The following is a 27,665-nucleotide window of genomic DNA, read 5'->3' on the forward strand; positions in this document are numbered from 1 at the left end:
GAAGCCCAACGGGGCTCCTTACCAGGCAGGGCTTGAGCCAGGGGCTACCTGCTGCTAGCCAGATCCCTGCCTGGAACCAGCCCAAGCGCTCCAAGCCCTGCTTAGCATCTCTGCACCGTCCTTGGATTTGGGGGGGACTGGTCCTGCTGTCAGGCTATTGTGCAGATGAGGTCAAGATGGCATGGATGGGCAGAGCAGGGATGGAAGCTGGCAGGAATGACCCAGAAAGCCCTAGAAATCAGAGTGTTCTTCCAACTTCTGGGTGACGCTGGTAGCAGGCAGCGCATGTGCTCACAGCAAGGGCTGCTACCTCGCTTCCCGTGTGGCAGGACAGCATGGCACCCACTCAGGGTGCCTTGGCAGTGCCCACTCCCCAGGTGAGGATGGCCTTGAATGCAGGGCTGCCTCCCCACCAGAGCCTGGCCTTCTGACGGAGCCAGGCTGGAGGCTATGTTAGGCCGCACCTGCCAGCCGGTGTGTGCCAGGCAGGCAGGCCTGCTTGTAGACAGGCAGCGGCGTTCGTGGGTGTGCAGAGCGCCAGGCAGACAGGCCAGATTGGAACAGTTGCCTGGGAAACATGGTAGGACCCATCGGGCAGGAGAGTGGGTGTATGGGGCCCACTCACCACTCGGGGCCAAGGGCTTCTGCAGCCTCCTCAAGGCACCTCCTCCCCACAGGGGCCAGGCATCCATGGCCGAGGCCCACTGCACTTGGCGGGCTCAGGCCACAGGCTAGCACAGCGTCCAACCCCCTACCCCAGAGCCCTGTCTCCAAGCCTCCATCCCAGCTACTGCCTCTCTCCTGGACACCCCCCCACTACGACGGTCCTTTAGAAATTTGCCACTACCACGGGGTCCCCCATGCCCTGCTGCCCGGCCACACTGGCCCTTCCTCGGTGCTGAGCTCCACCACTCAGGCTTCTGCCCTCACCAGTTCGCTTGTGAGTGAACTTGGGCTCTGCTCCAGTGTCCCCTGAGCAGAGAGGCCTTCACCACCCTTCGGCAGCTTCTCCGCCTGGTGGGTGCTGCTGGATTTTTCCGCGCCACAAGTGGGAGCTGCAGGCTGGGGTGCTGTCTGCCTTCCCAGGAGGATGAGCCTACACCTGCCCCTGAGTGTCCCCAGAACCTCAGGGGGTGCCAGCCCAGCCTAAGGGCGAGCCAGGGGTGGGGTAGGGGGACATGTCAGGCACCCCTCTTGCGGGGAGGGCAAGTCAAGCAGAGACCAAGCTTTGGGGGTACTGGGAGTTAAAGGATACGGTAGCAAACACCATGTCTGCTGGGAGCCTATGAACGTGAGCCCATTTGGAAGGCAGGTGTTTGCAGATGGAATCCAGGTAAGATGAGGCAGTCCTGGTCTCGGTGGGCTTGATACAGCCTGACTGGTGCCGTCTGAGGAGAGGGAGCTTGCACACAGGAGGCAGGGCTGGAGCCATGCAGGGCAGCCCGGAGCCCAGAGGGCTGGAAGGGGCCACACAGATCCTCCTGGGGCCTTCAGAGATAGGTGGCCCTGCCCACACCTTGGGTTTGGCCTTCTAGCCCCCAGAGCCATGAGTGAACGGTTTCCTACAGTTTCAAGTGGCCAATTCCTGGTCATTTGTGCAGCAGCCCCAGGACACTCTCCAAGCTGCCAACACCAAGTATGACTAGCCGGGGCATCTGGGTACCCTGAAGCCTCCTATCACCCCCTGGGGCCCACCAAACACCCCGAGAGGCGGAGGAAGTCGGTGCTGAGAGTGTGGCCCAGAGCAGAGCCAGCTCTCAGCTTCAACCCCATGCATCTCCTAGAAGGGCAGAGGATGGCACCCCTGGGCCAGAGTCCCTCTGGGGAAGGCCCAGCCTCTCTGCTTCCCCAGGAACAGCTCTGCCCATCGAGCCTTGCTTAGGGCCCCTCTGGTGGCTGGGGCCTCGCCTTCCTGAGATGCCAGCAGGTTCCTGTGCCTTCCAGGCCCCAGACAGGACCTCAGCCACCACCAGCCCCAGCTCTGTCACTCCCGTGTCTGTGTGAGACAGCTCTGACCCATGAAGCCCTCATCTCCTCCTCGGGGGTGGCCCATGGTGCAGGGGGTTGTCTGCCGGAGGAGCTTCTGGGCCCCAGTGGTCCATCCTCCCCTCCATCTCCTTCCCCACCCCACTTCCCCCCTCTCCTCTCCCTCACCACCTCTTTTCTCCCCTCTGTCTCCTTCCTCCCCTTCTCTTCCTTCCCACTGTGTTCCTTTCCCTCCTCCTCCCCATCCTCCCTTCCCCCTAACCCTCCTCCTCTGCACCCCTTCTCTGTTTGAGGCCACAGGGCCTGAGCCCTGAGTGGAGACACAGAGGCAGGGGTGGGGGTCAGCGGATGACCTCCCTGGCAATAACAGGTAAAGGTCTGTGGGGGCAAGGGTGGGAGAGCTAGGCAGAGAGAGCCGCTTGTCCACTATGCCACCCCCAGGGGCCATGGACCCAGGGTCATTTCCCTGCCTTGGAGTCTTACTGGAGCCCTTTGGCCAACCAGAGAGCCAGGCTGCAACCAGGGGTCACAGGGTCATCAGCCTGCATCACAGTGAGGGATGTGGTTCCCAGGAGAGAGACTGTGTCCACCTTTCAACTTGCCAAGTTCAGGGCAGGAAGCTGGTAAGGACACAGCTGGTTTTCATCTGGCCCGGGGAGCATCCTGACCTGAGACCGGTGGCTTCACTGTCCAGGAGGTGGGAGCAGTGGGAGAGCCCAGGCCACCTATCTAGGCCTGTTCTGCCTCTGCTGCCTAGACCTTCCAGGGCCCGGACCATCCCCCAGGCCATAGGGCAGGAGGGTCCCCTTGAAGCCTGCAGGATGTTTGGCTAGCGGGAGCCCTGACACACCGGCCTGGGGAATCACTTGTCTGAACCAGCCACACACCTGCCAGCAGCCCAAGCAAGCCCCCTTGGGCCACAGAGATGGGCAGGCCCTCCCCTCCTGCTGCCTCAGTCTAGGATGCTTGACTGGGGGGGGGGTCTGGCCAGAGCAGCAGCCCCCCAGCCTCTGAGGTACCTCCAGGCCGGGCCGACCACTCAGAAGTAGGATGATGGGGTGGTTGCCAGTCAGAAAACCTGGGGGCGGGGGGAATCTGGAACACATTCTTGGGAACACAGGATGGCACAGTTGGCACCCCCACTCTGCTCTGTGGAGTCCTGTCCCCCACTAGGGGCAGAGCTAGAGGGACAGAGGAACCAGCTGAGTGACCACAGAGCTCGGCCAGCACTGCTCCTCCCACACTGCCTATCACTTCCCACAGGGAATGCAGGGGATTTTGTGTGGTCCACCCTCTCCCAAGTCACAGGCCGGGCAGGTCTCTGTGACTGCTTGCCCCCCGCTGCCACCCCGAGCAGCCCCGGCCCACGTGGGTCACCCTTGCTGGGCCCGGCCCGCCCCAGTCATTCCCTGTCAGTCCACCCCTTCAGGGAGTGTAGGGTGGGCAGCTGGTCTCTGAGCAGCCCCTGGCCTTCCAGCTGCAGGACTGGAGGCCCCCAGGCCCCACCCGGGGTGAAGGGAGGGACGGGTCCCTACTCTCTCAGAGAGGCAGCAGGTTGCAGAGCACAAGGCTGTGTCAGGGGTGGTGGGGCAGGGGAAGGGGGAGCTGCTGGGCCTCTCCCCTCTGAGCTTCTTTCCCTCACCCTGCCCCGGTGAACAGCCCCACTCCAGGCCCACAGGCCTGGGGCCACAGGCCACGCTCTCACACCCAAGGAACCAGCCCTGCAATGGAGGTGCTATTGCTCTGCCCCATTTACAGACAGCCCTTCTGTGGCCCAGAGCACCCGTCCCTTTGTCCTTGAACCCCCCACCCCCACCCCTGCTGCCTGGGCTCTGGGTTTCCCTGACTGTGGCAGCCACTGGCCTTGCATAGGAAGGGTTGAGGTCACAGCGTGAAGTGAAGTGCAGGGTGTTTTGAGTCTCCAGGGGACCCAGCCCAAGGCCAGGCAGACCACAGGGCCTACCCCTCCTGTTTGGGGGCTCCTGAACTCTGGAGAGCCCCCAGCCACCTCCACCCTTAGGGAGAACACAGTCCTGCCCCTGCTCTGGGCCCACACCAGCTGCCCCTGGTCTGCGGCAGTCAGCCTCCTGAGGCCCACATTCCGCCTCCCCAACCGCCCGTGGTCCCCTGCCTTGCAGCAGACGGTCCTTGTACTTGGGATCAGGGTGCATCCCTCCTGCCTTTGTAGTGAGCCTGTCCTGGCTCCGGCGGCAGTCTGCAACAGAAGACGACACTGGAAGGAGCTGAGGTGGTACAGGCTCCCCCGGATCTCTTTCTTGGGGGCCTGTCGCCTGCTGGGATGTGCACAGTATGGTCAGCTCCCCCTAGGAGCAGCTTCTTTTCCCTAGGGAATGAGAGCATCTGGCTCCGGGGGGTGGGCAGTACATGGAATAAGCCACCAAGCCAAGTGGTCCAGGTGGCCAGGTCAGACACAGGATGGTCAGGGCAGACACAGGGTGGATGCTGCTGAGGTCCTAGCCACTGGGCTTTAGGCCATGGGGCTGCCCACGGGCACAAAGAGAAGCCTCGATGCCTGTCACTGCCCAGCCACCTTCACTGAGGCCACAGTCCCAGGCTCCTTGGCCACCCAGTGGGCCCATGAGTGATAGCTGGGGTGGGTCCCAGCTGCACTTGTCCCCACTGCCCAGCTCTTTTGGGAATAGGGGGCCACGGACCTGTACACAACTGTCCACTGATGCCCCTGGAATGGAGTCTGTGCAACCGACCTGGGCTGCACCACTGCTGCTGGCCTCTGCTGCTGTCACCTGCAGGCAGTGTCCTCTCTCTCCTGGTCGGTTGTCCTGAGCTGCCTTCCCACGCACCCCTTCTCAGACCTGCCCTTGCCATCCCGGCCTTTGTTGCCCTGTTGGCCTCTCCTCCCAGGTTGTCCCAGGAAAAGGTGAAAGAAGGCCAGTGCAATTAATTGTAATAATGTGTCATTTTAACCAACATACCTAAAACATTGCGTTTCCACGAGGAAGCCACATATAAGGCACCTCCTGTTGGGTTCACGCTAGATGTCTGGAATTTAGCGTGTGCTCCGTGTGCGGAGTGTGGCTCCCATCGGCTGCGTGGCAGATGCTCAGGGGCCATGCCTGGTGGGGGTGGCCGTGGACTGGGGGGCAGGGGTAGGGGGAGCCTGAGGAGGCTCTTGCCACATGTCCATTGGAGCCCAGACTCCCCCTAGGGCATTCCTGCCACATGGAGGCTGCAAGTTCCAACAAGGGTCTCCTGACTGTCTTCCAAATACCATATTGTGTGGGGCCGCACTGCAAAGCCAGTAGGAGCCTCGGATGCTTGCCACCCAACCTGGGCCTTCTGTCCCCCTGCCCCCCCTCCGATGGTGGGCCTGGGCCCTAGAAACAGCCTCTGACGAGAAAGGCGGGGGAATTCTGCTGGCCTCTGTTCGTCCAGACCTCCTCAGCCTGGCCTGAGAGCTGGTACCACTGGCAGGACTGCAGAGCCCCACCACCCCAGTGTGGGTTGCTATCTCAGAGCACCGCAGACTGGGGTGGCAGGGGTGGGTGCTTGTGCCCCATGGAAATGTCTTCCTCATGGTTCCAGAGTCTGAAAGTCTGAGACCAGAGTGCTGGTGGGGTTGGGTTCTGGTGAGGACCCTCTCCCGGGCAACAGCAGACGGGCTCCTGGGTGTGTCCTCAGGTGGAAGAAGGGGCGAGGGAACTCTCTGGGGTCCCTTCTATATAGGTGCTAATCCCAGCACAGGGCTCCCTTCTTGTAATCTCTTCACCTCCCAAAGTCCCCACTTGCCTGGTTGGGGGCTAGGCTTCAACATATATATTTTAGGGGGTGCACACATGCAGACCACATAGCACCTGCATGGCTCTCAGGTACTCGGCCGATCACCACTCAGGTGGGAGCAGGCGCCCCCAGATCCAGGCTTTGATGCTCAATCGCACACACATTGCGGAAGGAATATCCTTATTCTGTCCGGGCCCTCTGCCAAACTCACAAGACAGGTCATGAATTCAGAATTCTCAAGGAGAAAGTTCAAAGCGAAAGTGTTTATCTTTAGTGAAAGGACAGTGGCCGGGGTGGGGAAGGGGCTTCCTCCGAGCAGATTCCATTAGCCGGTGTGACTCAGGGAGGGCAAGCCCCGTGGTCCACCTGGTGCTGGGGGGCCCACCCAGCAGGGGTTTAGGTCCCCCAGGGGTCAAGCCAACCAGGAGACACTCCCAGGTTGGACAGGGGTGCATTTTTCCCTGGGAAAATGCATGTTTGTGGAAAACACATGGTCTTCAATTTGCTGAATTGGCGAGGGGTGGGGATGGCAGCGTGCCTGGTGTGACGGAAGTGGGCCTGGAGCTCAGGGCAGGGTTCTGGGGGGAAACCCGGGCAGACCCCACGTGGCCCAGACACGCAGGGTGGCCTCTCCCCTGGGTCATCGGGAGTAGAGCCCTCCCCAGCACCCCTTAGCCTTCTCAGGTGTGGCTGGTGGAGGGCTGGAGCTGGGTGCAGGCAGGACAGGTGCTCGGTGCCCCAAGTGCCCAGATCACCGCCGCCGTGGGTCCTTTCACACCCGGCTGAGCTCCATCCTGCTCCCTTGTGTGCACGCCTCAGCCCCATGGGGGCTGTTCTGCCTGCAGCCTGTGTTCCTGGTTGTGTGCGTGTTCATATGTTTGCATGGATGTGTGTTCACGTGTATCTGTGTTCATGTATGTGTTGTGGTTTGCCTACGTCAGTATAAGCATGCGTTGTTTGTGTCTGCATGTGTGATGTGTGCGTATATATCTGTGCTCTCTTCCCCAGAGCTGGATCCCAAGGCTCCACCTGGCCAGGCTGTTTCCCACGGGGGAAACTGAGGCTGGACGGGCTCAGTATGTGTCCTCCAGCCGTTTGGTCTCCAAGCTCCCATTCCCTGGGGAGGGCACTGCGCAGGATCCCAGGCTCATAGGGGAGGCCCCCAGGGTGGGTGCAGCCTCTGCAGCCCTGCCTCCCTGGTGAGAGCCAGCCTCCCAGACCTGCCTCCAGCCCCCCTTCCCACCGCCAACTGTACCCTCTCTCCCTCTACTCGTCCTGGAAGCAGATTGCAATCCGAACTTGTTGTTAACTTCTCCCCTGCAGCCCTTCCAAGTTAAACATTACTCACAGAGATGAGAGCCGCTGGGCAGCATTCGGTCTGTGGAAGGCGCTGGGCAGAGGCCAATGCCAGGCCTGTGGCCACGGGCCCCTCCCTGTAGTGTCTGTGAGGCCAGGGGGCAGCCTGCACCCATACCCAGGTCCCTCCAGCCTCACGCCCAGCTTGTAAGGTCAGGGGCAGGGTGGCGGGCAGGGGGTCCCTGGACAGGGACCCTAGAGGGGCTTGGGCCAGGTGAGGGCCTTGCTCTTGGCTGTTACCCCAGCCCAGTGCCAGGCTAGGGGCAGGACTGGGAACAGAACGTTCGGAAGAGCAGTGTCAGCTGTGCCGAATCGACTCTCCCTACCTAGGCCTCAGTGTTTGCAGCAGCGAAGTGGGGGCAAGGGGTGCTGTATGCTGAACTCCCCTCCCATTCACCCTACCCAGCAGCTGTTCTACCCTAGCCTGTCAACGATGGGCTCAGAGCAGTACCCTCAAGCCCCCGTCCCCTGGGGGAGCTAGGCTGGAGGTGAACAGCAGGCTCACTGTCATCTGCCCACCCTCTCCCCCCAATCCCTCCTCCTCAGTACCCTGCCCTGCCCCTCCCACATGGACCCCAAACCAAGTTCCTGCCTCAGGGCCTTTGCACCTGCTATTCTCTGCCCAGAATGCTCACCTCTTAACCCATTTTAGGACTGTGCTAAGGTGGACCTTGTAAGGAGTTTCCCCTTGACTCAGCCTCCTACCCACCTCACTCTGGCCTATTCTTTGTAAGAAGACATGTCTCATCTCATATAGAACATACAAAAATTTCATTTTTTATTGTCTCCCATGAAACTGTATGCATCTGAGAGCAAGAAGTTTCTCCAGGGGCAGCCCAGGTGGCTCAGCAGTTTAGCATCGCCTTCAGCCCAGGGCCTGATCCTGGAGACCCGGGATCGAGTCCCACGTCGGGCTCCCTGCATGGAGCCTGCTTCTCCCTCTGCCTGTGTCTCTGTGTGTGTGTGTGTGTGTGTGTGTCTCCCATGAATAAATAAATAAAGTCTTAAAAAAATAAAAAAGAACTTTCTCCTGCTTCTCTTCCAATAAATATAGGTCCTCGGTAAACTTGGTGGAAGAAGGGATGCCTAGGTGGCTCAGCAGTTGAGCATCTGCCTTTGGCTCAGGTCATTATCCCGGGATCCGGGATGGAGTCCCACATCGGGCTCCCTGTGAGGAGCCTGCTTCTCCCTCGGCCTATGTCTCTGCCTCTCTCTCTCAGTCTGTATCTCTCATGAATAAATAAATAAATCTTAAAAAAAAAAAAAAAACCTTGGTGGAAGAAGTCAATCCCACATTCACACCTGGTGTGTGGCCTCCTCGTGGGCACCACTACCTCTCACACCGGAGCCCCCTGACCTACACCTGGATCTCAGCCTGTGCAAGACATGGTGGGCTGACCAGAGCTCAGACCAGGGGCTTCCCGGGGGATCTGGCAGGGGTCCAAATGGTCGGGTCAGGAGGAAAGGGCAGGGGCCAAGGCAGCCTTAGGAGCCTGCGCTGTTACATAAAAGCTGAGAGGAAGGATAGAGAGGCAGAGCCACCCAAAGTGCGGGCATGGCTGCCTGTGGGTGCTGGGGGTGCCCTCACCCCGCCCATTCCAGGGCCATGAGCTGTTCATCCTCACACTTCACGTGGAGCCTGGTCTCCCTCCCACCCCGTCCTGCAGCTCCCCAGACCCAGCGTCCCCTTCCAGTCTTCTGTCTGGATAGAGCCCGTGGAAATAGCTGTTTAATGGGATGAGCCTTGTCCCCCTCCCGCAGGGGCCACCCCCTTCAGGAGGCTCAGCTGTCTCCCAAGGCTCCCAGCACCTGCAGGGCCTTCCCCCAACCCTGTCCCTGGACACCACCGTGCCCCGGACACCACCCGGGGCCAGCAGGGCTCCTGAGGGTGGGGCTGCTCCAAAGGCTTGCCCGGGGCCGCAGCTTCTCTGCACACCTCCCATGAATGCGTCTGTGCGGGGCTCCGGAGACAGGGCCGCCCACCTGCCTGCCTCGTGCCCAGGCCTGCGAGTGTGCCTGCCCACGTCAGACAGAGGCGAGTTGGGGCTTCGTACCTCAAATGGAGCAGGAGGACAGGAATGTGAGCCTCGAAACCACCTTCTTTCAAGGCCGTTTCTGGGAGCAGAGACGGCAGCTAACAACATAGCGTCTAAGCATCTTCTTTGTCCTATTGGATACTGCAGGATGGAGTGTGGCCCTGATTCCCCGGCTGGCCTGGGCCAGGGCCTATGCCCCCCCATGTCCCCTCTGGCTTGCCTGCTCCACACCCTCCTTGAATGCCGAGTTCAGTGTCTGCTCTCAGAGAAGGGGGGGCTGCGGGGGGTAGGGCCTGGGTTTATTTCATTGTCGCTCCTTGGGGTGATGGGGAGGAGCAAACTCCACTTGCTCCCAGGAGGCACCGCAGTGGGCCTGAGCAAGCCCATGGCCTGCTGGCCCCCATCGGGGTGCGACGCTCCCCCCAGCTGCATTTCCTACCCTGCAAGCCACCAAGGATACTTCTCAGCCACTTTGGGGAAAGTGAGTCCACAGCACAAAGGGAGCAAGCCCCCAGGGTGAGGTGTTCCTCCGGGGTGGGGGAGTAGGTCAGGTCACTGGTAGCCCACACTCCCACCCCATCCCCATCAAACGCGGATGGCCGCCCAGCCCCAGGTGTCCTCGTACTTGGTCGGGACTGAGTTCAGACCTCAGGCTGGGTAGAGAGTGGTCCAGACAGCTCCAGCCTGTGGACTGACCATAGGGGACCTGGGCCCCGCACCAGGCCACTGCCATGCAGTTCAGCTGTCTGCTCAGGACCAAGGTGCTGAGCTTGTGGCCCAGGACAGGCCTGGACAGGGCCACCACTGAGCAGGAGGGGGCCAGATGCCCATGGGCACAGCAGCAGGGGCTCGGCAGCCCCTCCAGGCCCTCCAGCCACCTCCGAGGCCCTCTGCCATGGTCACCGGTTTCTGATGAGGAAGCCACAGGGGCTTCCCAGGCCAGACAGGCGGCTGCCCCGGCAGCCAGCAAGGCCTGGCGCCGGCCTGCCCCTGCCTCCCCAGCCGCTAGGCCTGCGGCAGCTCCCACAGGGCAGCCAGCATGGCAGGGATCCCGGAGCTGGAGGGAGGGCCGCCCCTGGGCCTGTGCCCTCTGCCACGGGGCTCCAGCACAGCCGCTCTGAGGGGAGGGAGAGGGCCTCGGCCGCTGCAGGCACAGCTGCCTGGGCCAGCAGGGGACACGAGCAGCCCCAGCACGCCTGCGGCCCCTAGATGGGGGGAACAGGGGACAAGAGCAGCCAGCCCCTGGGTGAGGGGGTGGAGGACAGGAGTGGCCCCTGGGTGGGGAGGGACTGGAGCAGTCCCTGGGTTGAGGGGGAGACAGGAGCGGCCCCTGGTGGGGGGCGCTCAGCCTGGGACACCCGGGAGGCAGGAGGCGTGAAATGGGGTCCAGCGCGGCAGGGCCTGGGGGCCTGGGCGGCAGGAAGGGGAAAGGTGACGTCATTGCCGCCTGGAATCTGCTGTTTGGAGGCGTCGCCATGGAGACCGGAAGGCTGGGGCGGGTAAAAATAGCAAACCCAAGAGGGTGTGCGTTCCAAGAACTCGAGTCTCTGAAAAGAAAGAAGCCGTGGTCTTGTTTCTCGCGGGGACAGAGGCCCCCGGGCGGGGGCCGGGGAGGGGCCGCGGCGTTTCCGGCTCCCGGTGTCCCCGCAGCCCCGGGAGCTTTGTCCCCAAGCAGGGCGCGGTGAGCCCTGGCCTGGCAGAGCCGTCTGGAAGTCCCAAGCACGGGCACCTTGGGCGGGGGCAGGGGACCATTAGCTTGGGACTCGCTCGGCTGGGTTTCCTCCCGCCTTTGCCTTCAAGGCAAGAGGAAACTGAGGGCCTCCCACCCCGTCCAGGCCCACGGCCGCCCCCACCCAGGGGCAGGGAGGCCCCCAGCCCCTAGCCACCAGTTCTCCTCCCAAGCGGGGCAGTGCCCTGCCCTGCCCCTCACCGCCCCGCTATGCCCCGCACCCCCTGCCTGGGTGTCCCTTCAGCCGTGTCCTCTGCGGGTCACCCTCAGTCCCCTTCCCAGAAATGAGGCAGGGGGTCCAAGGTCCCTGGGCCCCTGTCCTCCAACGGTGGAAGACAGAGAGTCGGGAGGAGCCCCTGCAGCCGTGATGGGCTCCCCAGGCTGGTGCCCACGTCCAGGAAACCTGACTGTACCCATGGGGGCTCCTGTCCTCCAGGTGGCCCTCACTGGGGGCAGAGGCTGGGCACTCTGTTCTGACCAAAGTGAAATGTAGCTACTGTTCCTCCCAAGAGCACAAGTCCTGGTTGAACTGTCTTTGGGCTTGGGGCCCATGGATGACCCAGGTGTCCTTAAGGGAGCCAAGAGCACAGAGTGATGGGTACCTGTGGGGGTGACTCCCAATCCCGGGAGAGAGGAGAGAGAGCCTGTGCTCTACCTGGGGTGATGACCTTAGGGGCAGCAAGCACTCTTGCCCTGGGGAAATCCCTTCCTTTATTCCTGCGGCGGGGGTGGGGCTGAGTGAGGATGCCCTGCAGGATGCTTCTCCTACTGCCCAAGGACCCACAGTCCCTGGTCTTCGGAAGATGTCTGGTTCTTAGAGGGGTAGGGGCTGGGGCCTGGGCTGAGCAGCTCCTCTCCCTGCATCAGGCGAGAAGGCCCTGGGAACATGAGGGTCTCGCCTCTTAGGCCCAGATCCCCTTGGCTGCTGGTGGCTGGTGGTTGGAGCAGGAGGGGGAAATAAGCCCCGTGCAGGGGGAGCTCATTCCCCCAAGAAATAGCTCACATGCCTTATGTAATGAGTGAGCTCACTCACAGGCCTGCCAGGAATGACGGCAGGAGGCAGGAGGGCGGGAGGGGGCCTGCTCGGGGAACCAAGTGTGTCTCTGATTTACAATTTACAATTTTCAGGGAGAGGAGCCTGCGGCCTTGCCTCCTGGAGAGAGGGGCCTGGGCTCTGGGCCCAGGGTGGGAGATGACAGGCCTGGGTCCTCCTGGTGCGGGAGAGGGCCCGGGAGGGGCCTGGTGCTGTGGCCAGGCCCTAGTATGCAGTCCTGGCTACCTCCACCAGCCAGGTGCTGAGAGAACCTCCATAAATCATCCAACGTTTTCTAGGGAGCACCTCAGGGAGCCTCGGAGGAATGGGCACTCTGCCCCTCACCCTCCTGCGCTACCTCCGCCTCATGGGACTCTCAGGATGTCTTCCCCTCTGTCCTTTCCCTGTCCCCTGCCTGGTCCGTCACCGTTGGGGTGTGCGATGCCCCTCCCCACCCCAGGAGGCTCAAACCCTAGACCCAGCCCTGTCACTCTGTCTCCTGGAGGAGCTGCCTTGGGCCCAGAGGGGTGGGGGCCATAAGACAGCTGCCATAGGGACATGGCAGTTCTCATGGCTTGGGGGTCATGAGGGCAGTGCCTCTCAGCCAAGACAGCCATCTCCCCAAGCACCTGGGGATACCTAGTCACACCACTGGCTGGGCCTGGGGCCAAGTGCCTCATCTCATTGGACCTCTGTCAGTGGGTCAGTTGATTCACCACTCACTGCTAGAGTGACAGAGCCTCTGACGGGGAAGGGTGGGTGACAAGCAGAGTGCAGATAGCACAGGGGAGAGGAGGTTGGCCTCAGAGCCCAGGTTGGAGCATAGGGGGGCTGAGGACAGAGCTGGGGCCAGGAAGTATGGCCAGAAGGACAGAAAGGGGGCAGCTGGAAGGGCTGTGGGCCTGAGAGGAAAGATGAGGCTGCCCTGAGGCTGTGGGGAGGGGCAGATGGGAGGGCAGCACTGGTGGGTGTGAGGCCAGGAGGTGGGACTCCCTCCACATGAAGGTAAGGCGGACCCGTGCCTTACCCAGGTGCTGGGAAGTAAAGTGGATGTCTGGAGCGAGCCTCCTCGCAGGAGCTCCTTGCTGCCCCTCCCCAAGTGTGGGATCACTGGGGTCTGGCCCTTGAGTGCCCACTGGCCCCAGTCTGCTCACCACAGCCTACCTGTCCAAACCCCACAGCAGGCGCCCACCCCCTTCCCACATGGCACCCTGGGCGGCTCCTGGGTGGCCCTGACACTTGTCCTGCTCTGCTTTGACTCAGGGATGATAGCGTCACCCCCCTCACCACCTCAAGGGAGCGACACTCATAGTGTGCTCACAGCCACTAGCACCCAGATCCCACTTCTGACCTCATGGCTTTCCCGTTGTAACTGGCTGCGTGAAGCTCCAGCCCCTGGAGGACTATCTTTGGACGGTGCTGATGAAAAACTTCATGTAGGCAAAACTTGGCCTTCTTGCCCCCATCAGGTCCCCCACACCCACCTGGTGGCACTCAGGTCTGTAGGACAAAGAGATAGTGGGGTGGAGGACACGGGGGAGAGGGTCCTTGAGGAACACTGGGGAGTCCTGGCCCTGGGCTGGCTGGCCCTGGCTTCCCCTCTGCTCTGCAGCTCTGTGCCCCACCTGTCATGGTTTACAGGGAGGACCGAGGCTCTGACTGTGGGGCCCCCACCGGCCCAGGGCTGCAGGGCACAGGCATGAGGCGGCCACCCTGTGATCAGTGGGGTTTGGCCAGAGCCCTGGGCAGGCCATGTCCAGCAAGGTGCACATTCCAGAGCGGCACAGAATGCTTCGGGGGACAGGGTTCTGTGGGCGGAGGTGGGGCCGCAGGGCAGACTGCCCACACAGGCTCTCTATGCAACCCCCCAGGCTGAGTTGTGTCTAGAGTGCCCCACCAACTGAGGACACATCCCCAGATCCAGGCCAGCAGGCCCCTGCGCTCTGAGCCCTGGCAGGGGGTGGGAAGGTGTCTGTCCTCCCACCCCCTGCCATTCCTGCGCTATCTACTCTCCTGCTGCTAGCTGAGATGTTTCTCTCAGGGGAGGGGGTTCCAGAACCAGCCTTGCCTCTCCAACCTGGGCCCTGGGACCCAGGCCAGGCCCCCTCCCCCTGGGTGTGAGCCCAGAGGTGGGACCTAAAAACCACCTGGCTCCCAGGCAGGACTGCCCAATGCCCTGCCCAGGCTCCCAGAGCTGGGAAGCAACAATGTTGCCCCATCCAGCTCTATCCAATTGCTGAGGCCCAGCCTGTCATAGCAGGGGGCTGCCAAGCTGGCAGTGCCATGGAGTTATGGGGTGGTTGGTTGGCGTGGGAAAGGGTACCCCACTTTTCCCTCCTCCCACTTCCAGGAAGGCAAGGGTAGCTCCTGGGCAGGGGACAGGTGCATGGGGGTGTTGTGCACAAAGGGAAACAAGCAAGATTTAGGGGCATAGGGTGAAGCAGTCAGCCCTTGGAGCAGGATGCTGGGCTCACCTTCTCATTCCCAGTGGCAACCAGAGTAGGACTCCCATGTCCCATGGTTAAGTGCTCTGTTCGGTTTCCCAGGTGTTACCATGGTTGACCCCCACAAGGCCGGTCTTAACTGCATGCTGGATGTTGGGATCCATGTGTGGCCTTGCACAGACCCTGACCCCCAACCATCCCAGGGAAGGCAGATACACACCCTCAGCCATGTGGGATGAATGGGCCATCAGGCTGGTCCCACAGAAGGTCCTACAGAGGATGGGGGGGGGGGGTCCTTTCTTGCCAGAATGGTCCAGAAGACACAATAGGGAAGGTCAACAAAGCCAAAAGTGGCTTCTTTGGAAAACCAGAAAGTGCAGGTCAGGACACAGAAGAAAATTAAAATATCCATAATTCCCTCACTTGGCAAAAACCACAATCTTGTTTTCTGATGTAGGAACTGAAGGCTATAAAAGTTTAAGTGCCATGTCAGCTGCATCCAGGAATTTTGATTGACACTGTTTTCATTATCATTTTGCTTTGAAATATTTTGTAATTCACATTTTAATTCCTTCTTTAATCAATGACTTATTCAAAGTATATTCTTTAATGTTCCAAACTGTGGCATTTTGTGGTGGCAATGTCAGTTCATTTTTCATTGTGATTTATTTTTAGTTTAGAGTTCTGGTTTGTTTGTTTTAATTCTTACCAAAGAAAGACAGATACATAGATAGAAAGAACAGAAAGAACCCAAAAGGTTAGGACACTTTCAACAAGTCTGTAGTGGTCCCTGAGCCACCCTCCAGATTCTGGGTTCAGTGGCCTGGCATCAGCCTCTCCCAATTCTTTCAGTTGTTTTTTGTCTGATTTTTCTCCACATTTAAAAATCATGTGCTCTTGCTTTTCTTAAATCAGTTTTAGACATTATGGGATGTCACTGGGGGAGCTCACCAGCACCCTCTGCTTCGAATCTATTTTCTTTTTTTTTCAACTTCCCAAGTGAACTCTTTCATAATTTTCAGTTATTGTTGATTGCACTATCATAATTATGTAAATGCTGTTCACTGCTGATCCAAGTAGTGAACTCTGTTTAGATTTTTTTCTTTGTTTTTCTTGGAGTTAATATTTGCCTTTATGTTTTCACCTGCCAAGTTTTCTCTGTGCCTATAGCTAATCCCTTCCACATCTTCTGACAGGAACTCCATACAGTTTTTGAGCTAGTTGAACACATCCTATTTTCCATTGGTTCTGTGTTTCCCTGGCACACTCTGTCCTGTCCTGACCTGAGCTGGTTGCTTTCTGAGCTCTGCCTCTAGGCTGGTGAGCAGGGTCTCAAAGTCCTCTGTAGAGTGGACAGCCCCTTTTCAATTTGTGTTGTCATAACTGGTTCCAACTCCCATTTCAGAAAGGGCTGAAACCCTCAACCCTCTCCCACACTGGCCTAAACTCTCAGCCCACAGTGGGTGTAAGCTCCAAGCCTCATGTAGGCTGCTTGGTCTCCACTCTGCTCACCACTGTGATTCATATTCTATTGTTTCCAGCTCTACAGAGCTTCCTTCCCTGTGCGTTTTCACAGAATATTTAGAGAACATGCCTATATTCTCTGACATAGGTTTGTGTTGCACTGGGAAGGGGTCCAGCTCCTCTGTCCTCTTGATTGAAGTTGTAGCATATGCTCTTGGTGTCCCTCTAGTGTCCCCTCAGGCCTCACCCTACAGGGGCAATGGTAAGACTTTCAACTGCTTCAGGCTAGACCGTGCTCTGCTGGGCAGCTGAAGCTAAGCAGGGCTGAGAAGAGAATTTATGCTTCCTACCCATAACATTCTTATAACTACATTTTGTATTTTCTAACAATCTCTCAAGCTTACAGAAAAGTTGTAAGAATAGCACAGGACACCCCCCACCCTGCCCTGCAACCCTGAATCATTTGCAATTGCTGACCTGGTGTTCTATCACACACCCAAACAAGGATGTTCTCTGACAGAACCACAGTACCTTGTCCAGAGTGGGGTTACTGCCATCTAGTCTTAGACCACATCCAAGACTTTCTGGCTGTCCCTATAATGTCCTTTGTAGTAACAAGATCCAGCCCAGGGCCACAAGTTAACTGAGTCATCATCCTTTCAGTCTTCAAAGGTCTGGGACATTCTTTGGCCTTTCCGGGACTGCTGAGACCCTGACACCTTTAAAGGTTCTGGGCCCATCCTTCTGTATAGTTCCTCTGTGTGGGTGTCTGAGTCTTTGTCATGATCAGATGCAGGTTATGCTTCTTTGGCAGGAGAATCACAGAAGTGATGTGTGGTCTGCCTGTCCCACCCTGTCAGTGGTGCGGGACTGTGATAGATCCAATGAGTGATGGTGTCCATTTAGATTGTTTGGTTACGGTGGTGTCTGCCATCGTCTCCCCTGGGAACTTGCTTTTCTTCTCTTTGTGATTAATGGGAATCTTCCGTGAGGAACTTTAAAACTAGGCAAACAGCCTATTTCTCATCAAACTTTCAACTTACAAATACATCTATTTTAATAAGTATCTGAATATGCATGGACTTGTGGTTTCCTATTTTATTCCATGATTATAGCTCATAACTATAATTATGAGCTGATTTGCCAGTGGGGGGCCCCTTCGAGCTGGCACATGTCCTTTAGACATATCCCTATTAGGCTTTGAGCACTTCTGTACTTCTGGGCATAGGAAAGTATTCCAGGATCATCCTGTACTCTCCTTGCCCAAGGCCTGAGATCAGCCATCTTGCCAAAGAACTCTGGTTCTGGCTGGTGGAAGATGGAATTTAGAAACCAGCATGCAGGTTCTCAGTGAGCTCACTGCTGTTGGGGTGTCACTCCTCTCAGGCCCTCTCATTAGACAGAGTTAGAATTATATGGATGTTTTTACGAACACACATTTATATCTAAATATTATAAATATTGAAACTTGTGGGTTCACACAGGTATTGCTAATTCCAACTCAATACACAATTCGTTTATTCCTCTTTGTATCTTTAATTTCCATCTCTAATGGCGAGAGACCTGATCTCAAAGCTTGTGACCCCCTCAAAGCTCCACAGGACCTGAAGGGTCTTGCTCCTTTACTAGCAGGTGTGTCAGTCCTTTGCCAGTCTTTCCACAGGAGATGGAAGCCATGTAGGGTAGAACTTGCTCTCCCTCCCTGTTGGTCCTAGCACTTGGCTCTGAGCCTGCAGGGGTATAAGATCCACAAATGTGAACACACATGACCTGCTGCCCACAACCATCAGACAGAGTAGGGGTGGGTGGCACATAGGTGTAGTGGGTCCTTGGCCCTGTCTTCTGATGTGGCTGTGCCTGTGGCCTGGACCTTCTTTCTACTTGCCAGCCTGGCCCGTGGCAGGGGGACAAGGGGAGGAGCCACCCCACCAGCCAGGTACAGGGGTGAGTTGGAGGTTGTAGGGAGGAAGGTCAGCAGGGTTGAGACCCCCTAGTGGGCCAAGGAAAAGACAGGGGGCCTGCTTGGCTCCGTGTAGGCATAGCTAGCCTGGCCCTTGGTGGGTGAGGTGGGTTTGGCTGCTCCAGAAACTCCAGCATCTTTTGGGGAGGAGGCCCCGAAGTCCACGGAGGAGGAGAAGCTTCAGAGGCAACTCAGTGTCTTCCTGCTTCCCACAGCCCTTTCATAATCACCTGTCTCCTACCACAGGTATTCTGCATCTCTGGCAAAATGTTGGCTTCCCCTTCTTGGCCCCTTTCTGAGATCCCTTTCCAGACCCCTACAAAGCCAGAGGATGTGGAAGGAAGTGCCCCATTGGATCCAGGCACTGCCATCAAGGGGACCACCTGCTCAGGGCCCCTGTGGGAGGGCCTGCTTGGCCAAAAGGCAGGAGAAATTCTGTGCTTGGCTGGAAACCCTTCCTAGTCAGCCCTCTGGAGCTCTAACCACCTCCTGTGGATTACAGGTTGCCAGAGCTGTATGCAATTCAAGTCTACTTGGAAGGAAGTAACCCTCTCAGGTGCAATACAAACTTTTGGTCCAAATGTGGGCCAAGAGAATGATATCCCAAAACAAGTCAGAAGTCCCCTTTTCCTTGGTTTTAAATACTCCTTCCAAGTTTTATGTCTGCACACAGAAAGAAGTCTCCTTTCGGGGCTGCTATTCCTGGGAGGGACTGCCCTAGGACATGGGCAAGGAGGGTTGTTGGGTTTTCAGACACAGAGCACTATGCCCTGATCTCAAGCCCCTCCTGGGCCTGCAGCCATGCAGGGCTGGGGTTGCCTGCCTAGCCTAGCTGCCTCTCCAAACACCTGCTGGCCTCTCAGGGGCAACATGGACCTGAGATGGGTAGAGATGCCCAGTCGGCTCCCCAGGGCAGGCGCCGCCCCTTAGGAGCTCTGAATTGGGGCCAGTTTCAGCTTCCACTGGGGAGGCAGCAGCAGGAGGTGACAAGCTGAAGTCAACTGAAGGTCACCCAGCCTGCAGGGGGGACAGTCCTCTCACCTCTGCCCGGTTATGTGGGCGTCCCTCACAGGTTACCCAGTGCCCAGGCCAGCTCGGAGCTCCTGCCTAGCTTGCTGGACTGTCCTTCTGCCCTAGGGTTGAGCACAGACTGTCTCTTTGATTTCAAGTCCCCACGTAATAGGCCTCACCTGGGGGCACCCTGCCTCTTGTGGGGGCTACCTAGCCAGCTTGTCCCACTGTGAGCCCTGATCTTCTCCCACCCTGCACTTCAGGCGTCTCCCCCATGACACAGCCAGTTCCTGGAAGGGCACACAGCAGGGCGGCCCTCCGGCCAGGGTGAGGGGCTGCAGCAGAAGAGTCAGGCCACCTGTCTGTGGCAGGAAGGGGCCAGGGTCCCCAGCCCCCTCCCCACCTTTGGCCGTGGCAGTGACTGAAGCTGTGTAGCTCAGGCACCAAGGCCCTGCCCTGAGCTGCAAGAAGTCCTGCAGTGGGACACCGTGTGCGGGGACCCAGGTGCAGGATCTGTGTGTGGGGACCCAGGTGCAGGGTGGTGGGATTCGGGGACCAGGGTGCAGGATCCGTGTGCGGGGACCCGGGTGCCGGATCTGGGAGCAGGGTCGTGGGGTGGAGGCCGTGTGGGGCCTGCACGTGCGGGGGAGCCCTGGGACACGGTGCATCGTGTCTGCTTGCGCGGGGTGCTCCCGGGAGGGTCAGTCCTAACGCGTGGGAACCCACTGGCGTCCTCGTCCTTCCAGGAGGCCCGGGTCGCGCGCTATGTGGGGTCCCCGTCCTGCCGGATCCGCGAGGTGTGCGGTGGAGGCCGCGCAGGCCGCCGTCCTGCCCGCCCCTCCGCGGGTCTGCGGTTGTGGCGGGGGCCGCGTGTGGGTTTCTGGGCCCGGCAGCGGTGACGGCGGCGACGGCGGCGGCGGCAGCACGGGCGCCTTCCCAGCCGCGCAGGAAGCGGCCTCGGCCGGAAGGGGGGGCCCCGGGCGCCGCCACTGCCCCCGCCGAGCGCCCTTCCGGCGGGCGGGGCCGAGCAGCGCCGAGCGGGGCCGAGCGGCGCCGAGCGGGGCCGAGCGGGGCCGAGCGGGGCCGAGCGGCGCCGAGCGGGGCCGAGCGGGGCCGAGTCCCGGGCGGGCGGGGCCGAGCGGAGCCGAATCGCGGCCGAGCGGAGCCGAGTTCCTGGCGGGCCGGCCCGAAGGCGGCCGAGTCGGCCCGAGCCGCGGGCGGGGCGGCGGCGGGGGAGGGGGAAGCGCGCGTTCTTGGAAGAGCCAGGCCGGGAGGCGGTCGCATTCCTGGCCGGCGCTCGGCTGAGGCGGACGCGCGGCTCCAGACGGCGCGAGGGGCGGGGCGGCGGCGCGGGGCGGGGCGGGGCGGCGCGGGGCGGGGCGGCGGCGTGAGCTCAGCGCTCCGCGCTCAGTCCGAGCCGGAGCGAGCCGCCGGGAGGATGTGCGCCGAGCCCCGCGCCTCCGCCGCCGCCGCCGCCGCCGCCGCCGCCGCCGCTGCCGCCGCCGCCGCGCTCTGAGGGCCGCCGCCACAGGCGCTCCCGCCGCCCCGGAAGCCGCGCGCAGGCGGGCGGGCGGGCCGCGGAGCCGGGCGCCGGCGGCGGGGTGGGCGCGGGCCGGGCCGGGGCGGCCGGCGGCGGGCGCGACGCGGCCGGCCAGCGCCGCCGGGACGAGCCGGGCGGGCGCCGCGCGGTGGGAGGAGCGGGGCGGCGGCGGCGCGCCGCGCGAGGACGGCCCGGCGGGCCCCGCGCCCGCGCCCCCGCTCCTCCCGGGCCCCTCGGCCTCGGCCGCCGCGGCGATTCGCGCCTCGCGGCGCCGGCACCTGCCCGCGCGCCCCCCGCGAGCCCCGGGCCCGCGAGCGTTGGCGTTGGCGTTGGCGGCGCGCGCAGGGGCATGCCCCGCGCCTAGGGCCCGGGGGGCGCGCGGGGGGCGCGCGGGGGGCCCGGGCGGCGGCGGCGGCGGCGGGCGCGGCGCGGGGCGCGTGGATGTGGCGCCGGGCCCGGGCGCCGGCGGGCTCCAGCGGCGGGACCCCTTCGCCCCGCCCGCCTACCCCTTCGCGCCCCCGGGCGAGGCCGAGGCCTCGGCCGTGATCGGCCGGGAGCCGGCGGCGGCGGCGGCGGCGGCGGCGGGGGGGGGCCGGGGCCGGGGCCGGGGGCGCCGCCGGGGCTCGCGGGGCGGCGGCGGGGGCCGCGGGGGCCCCGGCGCGCGGGAGCGGGAGCGGCCCGGGGAGCCGGAGCGCACCATGGAGGCGGCGGCGGGCGGCCGCGGCGGCTTCCAGCCGCACCCGGGGCTGCAGAAGACGCTGGAGCAGTTCCACCTGAGCTCTATGAGCTCGCTGGGCGGCCCGGCCGCCTTCTCGGCGCGCTGGGCGCAGGAGGCCTACAAGAAGGAGAGCGCCAAGGAGGCCAGCGCGGCTGCCGTTCCGGCGCCGGTCCCCGCGGCCGCCGAGCCGCCGCCCGTGCTGCACCTGCCAGCCATCCAGCCGCCGCCGCCCGTGCTCCCCGGGCCCTTCTTCATGCCGTCCGACCGCTCCACTGAGCGCTGCGAGACCGTGCTGGAGGGCGAGACCATCTCGTGCTTCGTGGTGGGCGGCGAGAAGCGCCTGTGCCTGCCGCAGATCCTCAACTCGGTGCTGCGCGACTTCTCGCTGCAGCAGATCAACTCGGTGTGCGACGAGCTGCACATCTATTGCTCGCGCTGCACGGCGGACCAGTTGGAGATCCTCAAAGTCATGGGCATCCTGCCCTTCTCGGCGCCCTCGTGCGGGCTCATCACCAAGACGGACGCCGAGCGCCTGTGCAACGCGCTGCTATACGGCGGCGCCTACCCGCCGCCCTGCAAGAAGGAGCTGGCCGCCAGTCTGGCGCTGGGCCTGGAGCTCAGCGAGCGCAGCGTGCGTGTGTACCACGAGTGCTTCGGCAAGTGCAAGGGGCTGCTGGTGCCCGAGCTCTACAGCAGCCCGAGTGCCGCATGCATCCAGTGCCTCGACTGCCGCCTCATGTACCCCCCGCACAAGTTCGTCGTGCACTCGCACAAGGCGCTGGAGAACCGGACCTGCCACTGGGGATTCGACTCGGCCAACTGGCGGGCGTACATCCTGCTGAGCCAGGACTACACGGGCAAGGAGGAGCAGGCACGCCTTGGCCGCTGCCTGGACGACGTGAAGGAGAAGTTTGACTATGGCAACAAGTACAAGCGGCGGGTGCCCCGGGTGAGTGACCCTGCTGGCTGGGGCCATGGGAGGACGCTGGGTGCTCTGGGCCCCAGGGCCTGGAAGCTGGGAGGGCTGGGTCCTGGGGAAAGGCTGGGGGGCCCTCCTGGGCCAGGGGCTCTGTGTGTGCAGCTTGGGGCTTGTCTTGGGGTTTGGATTTGATTTAAGGAAGTTCAGGGTTGTGTTGGGTCCCTCCCTAGTCGTGGCTGTGTAGGAAGGTCCTTTTGCTCGACCCCTGTGATGAGCCAGCTTGCTTGGGACAGGGGCCCTAGGGGTTCGGCCTGGTGGCTGGAGAAGCATTCCCAAGGCCCACAGCCATTGCCCTGATGGGCTTAGGAATGGCGGGAGGCTCGGCTCCAATACTCAGACACTCTTGCCCCCAGAGAACTGAGAAGTGAGATCCGGGCGGGCCCAGGCTGCAGCCTCAGGCCTAGGCCTTCCTCGGGCCACTGTGAGGAGGGGTGCAGACCCGGTGGGCCCCTAGGCTCGCACACAGAAGGGTGCCTGCCAGTGGTCCTCAGCAGACAGAACTGGGCCTGGCAGGGCCGGTTTGTGCCTTGAAGTCTTGGGAGACAGGCTCAGAAATGCAGCCAGGTGTCCAGGCCACAGTGGCAGGGGGCCGAGACTCGGTGACTCCAGTTCTGTGCGTTTCCCTGGGCCTGCCAGGGTGTGAATCCCAGAGTCCCCCATGTGGGGGCAAGGGCTGATTGGCCCTGGGCTTGGGGCCTGGTCAGCGGGCACCTGGGCCCTGAGTAGGAGTAGCTCGTGGCCTGCGATTTGTTTTGGACACGCCCGTTTCCTTGTCTCCCTCTCTCTCAAATGCTGCAGGGCGGGGGAGGGCCACTGGCCGAGGCTCTGTTGTTTGCCAGGCGGAGGATGTGATCCGTGTGATCTGGCTGGGCAGCTCCTGGGCGACTGGACGGTGAAACCTCTCATTGGGGTCTTCACCAACTTCTCGGTGTCTTCCCCTCCCCAAGTATTTGTAACTTTTCTTTTAAATATCCAGGCTTATTAAATTGCATACACAGAATGCTGCATTGGCTCAGCTATTCTGAGGAGGCCTAATTAATTCAGCTACTGCATCAAACTTTTTTTTTTTTTTCTAAATCTGTGAATAGATGCTCCCGCCCGGTTTTCTCTGGGCGCCCCTCCAGCGGAGTGTCAGAGTCTCGGTGAGCAGAGGAGGGGCTGGGGATGGAGGGGCTGGGTGCCTGTGCTCAGAGGGGCTGTCGTGTGCGCGCGTGCACGTGTGTTCCATGGCATTTCTGCCCTCAGCTTTGCCGCTGCCCAGGTGGCAGCTGTCTGCAGACTGGGGCAGGGCTTGGGTGGGAGGGAGTGTCTGAGTAGGGGAGGGTATTGGCAGGAAAGGCCCAAGCCTTTGATTTTGGATGAGTTGGTGATGGGTGGCGTGATGGGCACCCGACGTGAATGGGGACTTTTCTGTTCGGGGTGCCTCTACCTACCACAGCCACTGTGGCTTGTGGGAGTCTTGTGTGCAGGATTGTGGTAGGCACAGGCTGCAGTTCCTGGCCCAGGCCATGGCAGGCCATTTGCCTCCAGAGGGGGTGGGGTGGGGGGCCTTGTCTGGCAGGGTGTGTTCGTATGGGTGTCCCAGTCAGGGGTGTGAGGGGCAGTGGTGGAGTCTCCTGGGCTCGCTGGGACTGCTTCTTTGTCACAGCTGTAGAGTGGGGCCGTGGTTCTGGGCGCGGCCCCCCCCCCACCCCCCTGCCCGCCCGCCCCTCTTAGGGACGGCCCAGCCTGAGCTCTCAGGCCCAAACAGCGTCTGGGGAGAAGGCAGGATTGTTTGCCCACACTCCGTGAAGCCGAAGCCAGAGCCTGTTTCTGCTCTGGCCTTTTCAGCAGATGATTAGGGCCGCCCTTTCTCTGTCAGTGCGCTCTCCCTGATGCTGTCCTAAATCTCATTTACCGATTAAACAAATTTTCCCAGTGATGAGGAAGAGCTGCTTATCGTAAGTGGGTGGGGTCTGCAGGCCTAGTGTCAGCCAGCCCTGTCCTCGCCGTGGTGACCTGGACTGGCTGTCAGGCCCCATGCTTCCCTGAGGTCTCGAGTGCTCTCCTGCTGGCTCTGCCACCTCGTGTCCTGTGTACGGGGCTCCGCCTGCTGCCTTGGCTCTGACCACGCAGTTGGGAGTCCTGGGGTGCTCCGGCCGTCCTCTTTATAAGTCTCCAAGCACAGCCACATGCTCATCTGTCTACCTGCCAAGGGCACCACGTGAGAACGGTGTCAGCTTGGGGTGGGAGGGCCCCTGGCTGCCCAGAGCCCACTTGCTCCAGACCCTGCCCCCGAACCTCTCCCCCAGAGCCCTATTTCTGATTGCTCCTTCCACTTGCTATTGACGGCATATTTGTGGAGTAGGTTTTGATTTCTTTCAGTTGTTTTATTGGTTAGTTTAATATTTTTGATTTACCAAGGATAAGGACAGCAGAGAACAAAGAATGTGCTAGAATTCTCTCTGTAGGGGACACAGCTCCCCTGGGGCCTTGGGTTCTGGTGAGGCCAATGGGAGCTGAAGCACGTTCCGGTGTTGTCTGGCTGAAGTGCCGCCCAGGCCTCCTGCCAGCCAGAGACTCAGGCAGCGCTCTGCTGCTGCCAGTGCCAGGAGGGGCCTCTTAGCCCCTCTCGCCAAGCTGCTGTCTTTGGTGGTCCTGCAGCGGGCTGGTCCCACTGTGGAACCCCATGGGGCTGCTCCCACGTTCTCATTATGTCTCTAGTGGCTGTTTGACCTCAAGCTTGATGCTTAACCTCTCTGTGTCTCTGTTCCCCTGTGTGTGAAACAGGCTGTAGTAAGCAGTGTGTTGGTAAGGTTTGATTTCTCTAGGATGTTCAAGTGTCCAGTGTCAGGTAGGGTGGGGATGTGTCATTCTGTTGCTGGGGGAACACGTGGCAAGGAGATGGGAACTCAGCCTTCTCTGCCCTCCTTCTGCCCAGTTGGCTCTGTACCGTTCTCTTGGGCTCGTCTCACGGTACATGCACTAAATTGGGCTGGTCGTTCAGCCATGTAGGTTGCTGTCAGGGGAGGACATTGTGCTGCTGGCTTGGCTGCTGCTTGGGGCCTGGCTCCTCGCCCCGCAGGACAGCTCCTCCCTGGGTAACCAGGTGCTTCCCTTTGGGGCTGACCCTAGGGCGGTGCTCTGCCTCCCTGGGGCCCGGGCAAGGTCGGTGCTGGTGTGCTCAAGAACCAGGCTCCTTGGCACTGCTGTCTTCTGAGTGTCCTGATTCTTACGCTGGAGAGCCTGGCCTGTGTTTATCGTATGTCTGTCTTTCAGACACCTGAGTTCTCAGGACTTTTTGTGGGATTGCCCTTGTCGTGTGGGTCATTGTGCTGTGGGGTGACCCCTTGGTGTGTGGCATGAGTGCTGAATTTGTCTGAATTCCTGACATTGGAATAGTTTTCTTCATGTCACCTAAAACTTGTCCCTGGTCATGGGCCAGTGTTTTCTCCAAGCAGACGCCCGGCCAGTAGCACTGGCCCCTGCTGGGGAGTGACGGCAGGCCAGGAAGGGGGTCCCGGCCTGTGGACCCTCCCTGGCAAGGGGTGGTTTGCTTTTTTCAAGCTGGAATTTTCATGGGAAGGAATGCTATCAAGAACGTTCTATCAGGGGATGCCTGGGTGGCTCAGTGTCTCAGTGGTTGAGTGTCAGCCTTTGGCTCAGGTTGTAATCCCTGAGTCCCGGGATTAAGTCCCGCATCGGGCCCCCCCTCAGCCTGCTTCTCCCTTTGCCTGTGTCTCTGCTTCCCTGTGTCTCATGAATAAATACATAAAACCTTAAAAAAAAAAAGTTCCATCAGACTCTGACCTGCATGCTTCATCTGAGACCCTCTCCTTGATGGGGGGCAATGCCTGCCCTGATGCCATCTGTTGTGTGAGCAGAGGTTTAGAGGGCCAGTTGTTCCTTTGTCTACTTGTTTTGCTCTAATGTTTTGTGGGGTTCTGTGGTGATTTCCTGGCTTCAGCCACTTGGCTGGGGAATTGGGGTACCGTCTCAGGTGATGCTCTGAGGCAGAGTTCCTGGATGGGCTTTGGGGGCACCTCCCCCCCACAGAAGGATGGGGTCTGCAAATGGGTCTGATCGCCAGGGTAAAGGCCCCAGAGTGGAGGTTGGGGGGGTCTTCCCAGATAGGGGATAGGGCAGCTCCAGCAAGGCCTCTGGCTTCTCCCTGCACCCTGCTGCAGGAGGGCGGGCCTGGCGGCTGGCTGGGTGCCTCAGCCCGTCTGTGTGCACTGCCACGTCTGGATGGTCCTCCAGGTGTGGGCTGCCGCCCATCTGTCTCTTGGCCCATCTGTTGCCCGCCACCCCCCCCCCCCCCCCCCACTGCGGGTTCCCGGGACCCCTCTCTGGAGCGGGACTGGGCCCCTAACCTCTGGGGTTTCCCCAGGGCAGCAGCTGGCCTGGGGGCAGTGGGGTCAGCCGGTAACCTTCGGCCCTGGTCCCGCTGCCTCACCGGGGCTCTGGATCAGCGCAGGGCTCTGAGAGTAGGATCATGGACTGTTGGTGTCTTGGGTTCTCAGCCTTCCCCGCAGCTGGTGGTGTCATGTGTGTCTGAGATGTCGGGTGAGGGCAGACAGGCTGGGAGCAGGAGGAAGTCTGGGGAGGTGACCCAGCCCCGCCCCAAAGCCCTGGCCACGGAGAGCTGGTGGGGAGGCACCGCTTCCGGGGCCAGCCTGGCCCGTCTGGCGGGAGGTGACCGCAGGAGGTGGCCGAGGCTGGCGGCCGGACTCTTCGTGGCCCGGAGACTGTTACACAAGCAGCAATAATGTGTCTCTTTCTAAGGATTGCGAAAGTCGGGGAGGATTTCTCCACTGGAAGAATTATGCAAGTTTCAACTGAAATGTTTTTAAAAAGTTTCTTTGTTTTGAGTCAAAATATAGAGGCTGAATTATTTCCTTAAGGTCTGTGAGAGCTGCAGTGGGAGGAGAAGGCTTCCATTCTTGCTCAGGCCCTTGCCCTCCTGGCTTGTGGTCCTTGGGGAAATGGGAAACCGGGCAGAGGCGGGGACCCCTGGGATGGAGCCGGGGCGGGGCCCAGGGACCATGTCCACGGCTCTCCTCGTTCTGTTTATTGACTGGCTCAGAGGTGGGGGCGGATCAGAGTCTCAGAAAGGGCAGGAAGTCATTTCCTGGGGGTGTAGGGCTGTGTGTGGCGGACATCTCCTCCCCACGTGGCCTCGTGGGGTCTGAAGCAGGTTTCAGCTGGCGTTGGGCAGTCCGTGGGAATGAAGTGGTGTGGGTGGCAGAGACCTCTGGGGGCTACCTGTGTGGCCACCCTGTTGAGCCTGTGAGCACAGCACAGGTGCTCGCCCTGCTTGGCCTCTCCCCCGGCAAGCCAGGTGCAGTGTGTCCAGGGGCACTTAGGTTGCCCTCAGGAAGCCTCTGGCCTGTCCCCTGGCTGGCAGTGGGCTCAGCGGCGGCTCTCATGCCGCTCTTCTGTGAAGAGAGGGTACAATTCTGGAGAACAGCCTGGATGCCTGTTGGCTGCCTTCTCAGTTTTAGGGTCTCCAGGCAGCGTCACTGCAGAGGGTCAACGAGGTGGAGGGACTTCTGGGTCACTGAGTTTGGGAGGTGGGGGTGAGGGGTGGTGGGAGGGGGTCTAGTTCTGGGACTCCCCACTGCTAGTGTCTACTTACTAACGGAAGGATCCGGACTCGGGTATGAGAGCG

The 27,665-nt window shown here is 60.8% G+C and overlaps 1 protein-coding gene across 9 annotated transcripts in view; it reads left to right on the plus strand.

Annotated features, from left to right (window-relative positions):
• Positions 1-20,917: 20,917 nt before the first annotated feature.
• Positions 20,918-27,665, plus strand: part of SKI (SKI proto-oncogene) — a 70,733-nt gene continuing 63,985 nt past the window's right edge. For 2 of the 9 annotated variants that reach the window (XM_049110494.1, XM_025427456.3), the window contains exon 1: positions 20,926-21,985. In XM_049110494.1, the coding sequence (XP_048966451.1) occupies positions 21,017-21,985 (969 nt within the window). In that variant the 5' untranslated portion in view covers positions 20,926-21,016. Of the gene's footprint in view, positions 21,986-23,103; positions 23,158-27,665 lie in introns of all 9 variants that reach the window. The other 7 variants (XM_035715977.2, XM_035715973.2, XM_035715974.2 and 4 more) reach the window with 7 other exon arrangements.

This window comes from Canis lupus, chromosome 5 (genome assembly GCF_003254725.2).
Source record: "Canis lupus dingo isolate Sandy chromosome 5, ASM325472v2, whole genome shotgun sequence".
Taxonomy (NCBI): Eukaryota; Metazoa; Chordata; class Mammalia; order Carnivora; family Canidae; genus Canis; species Canis lupus.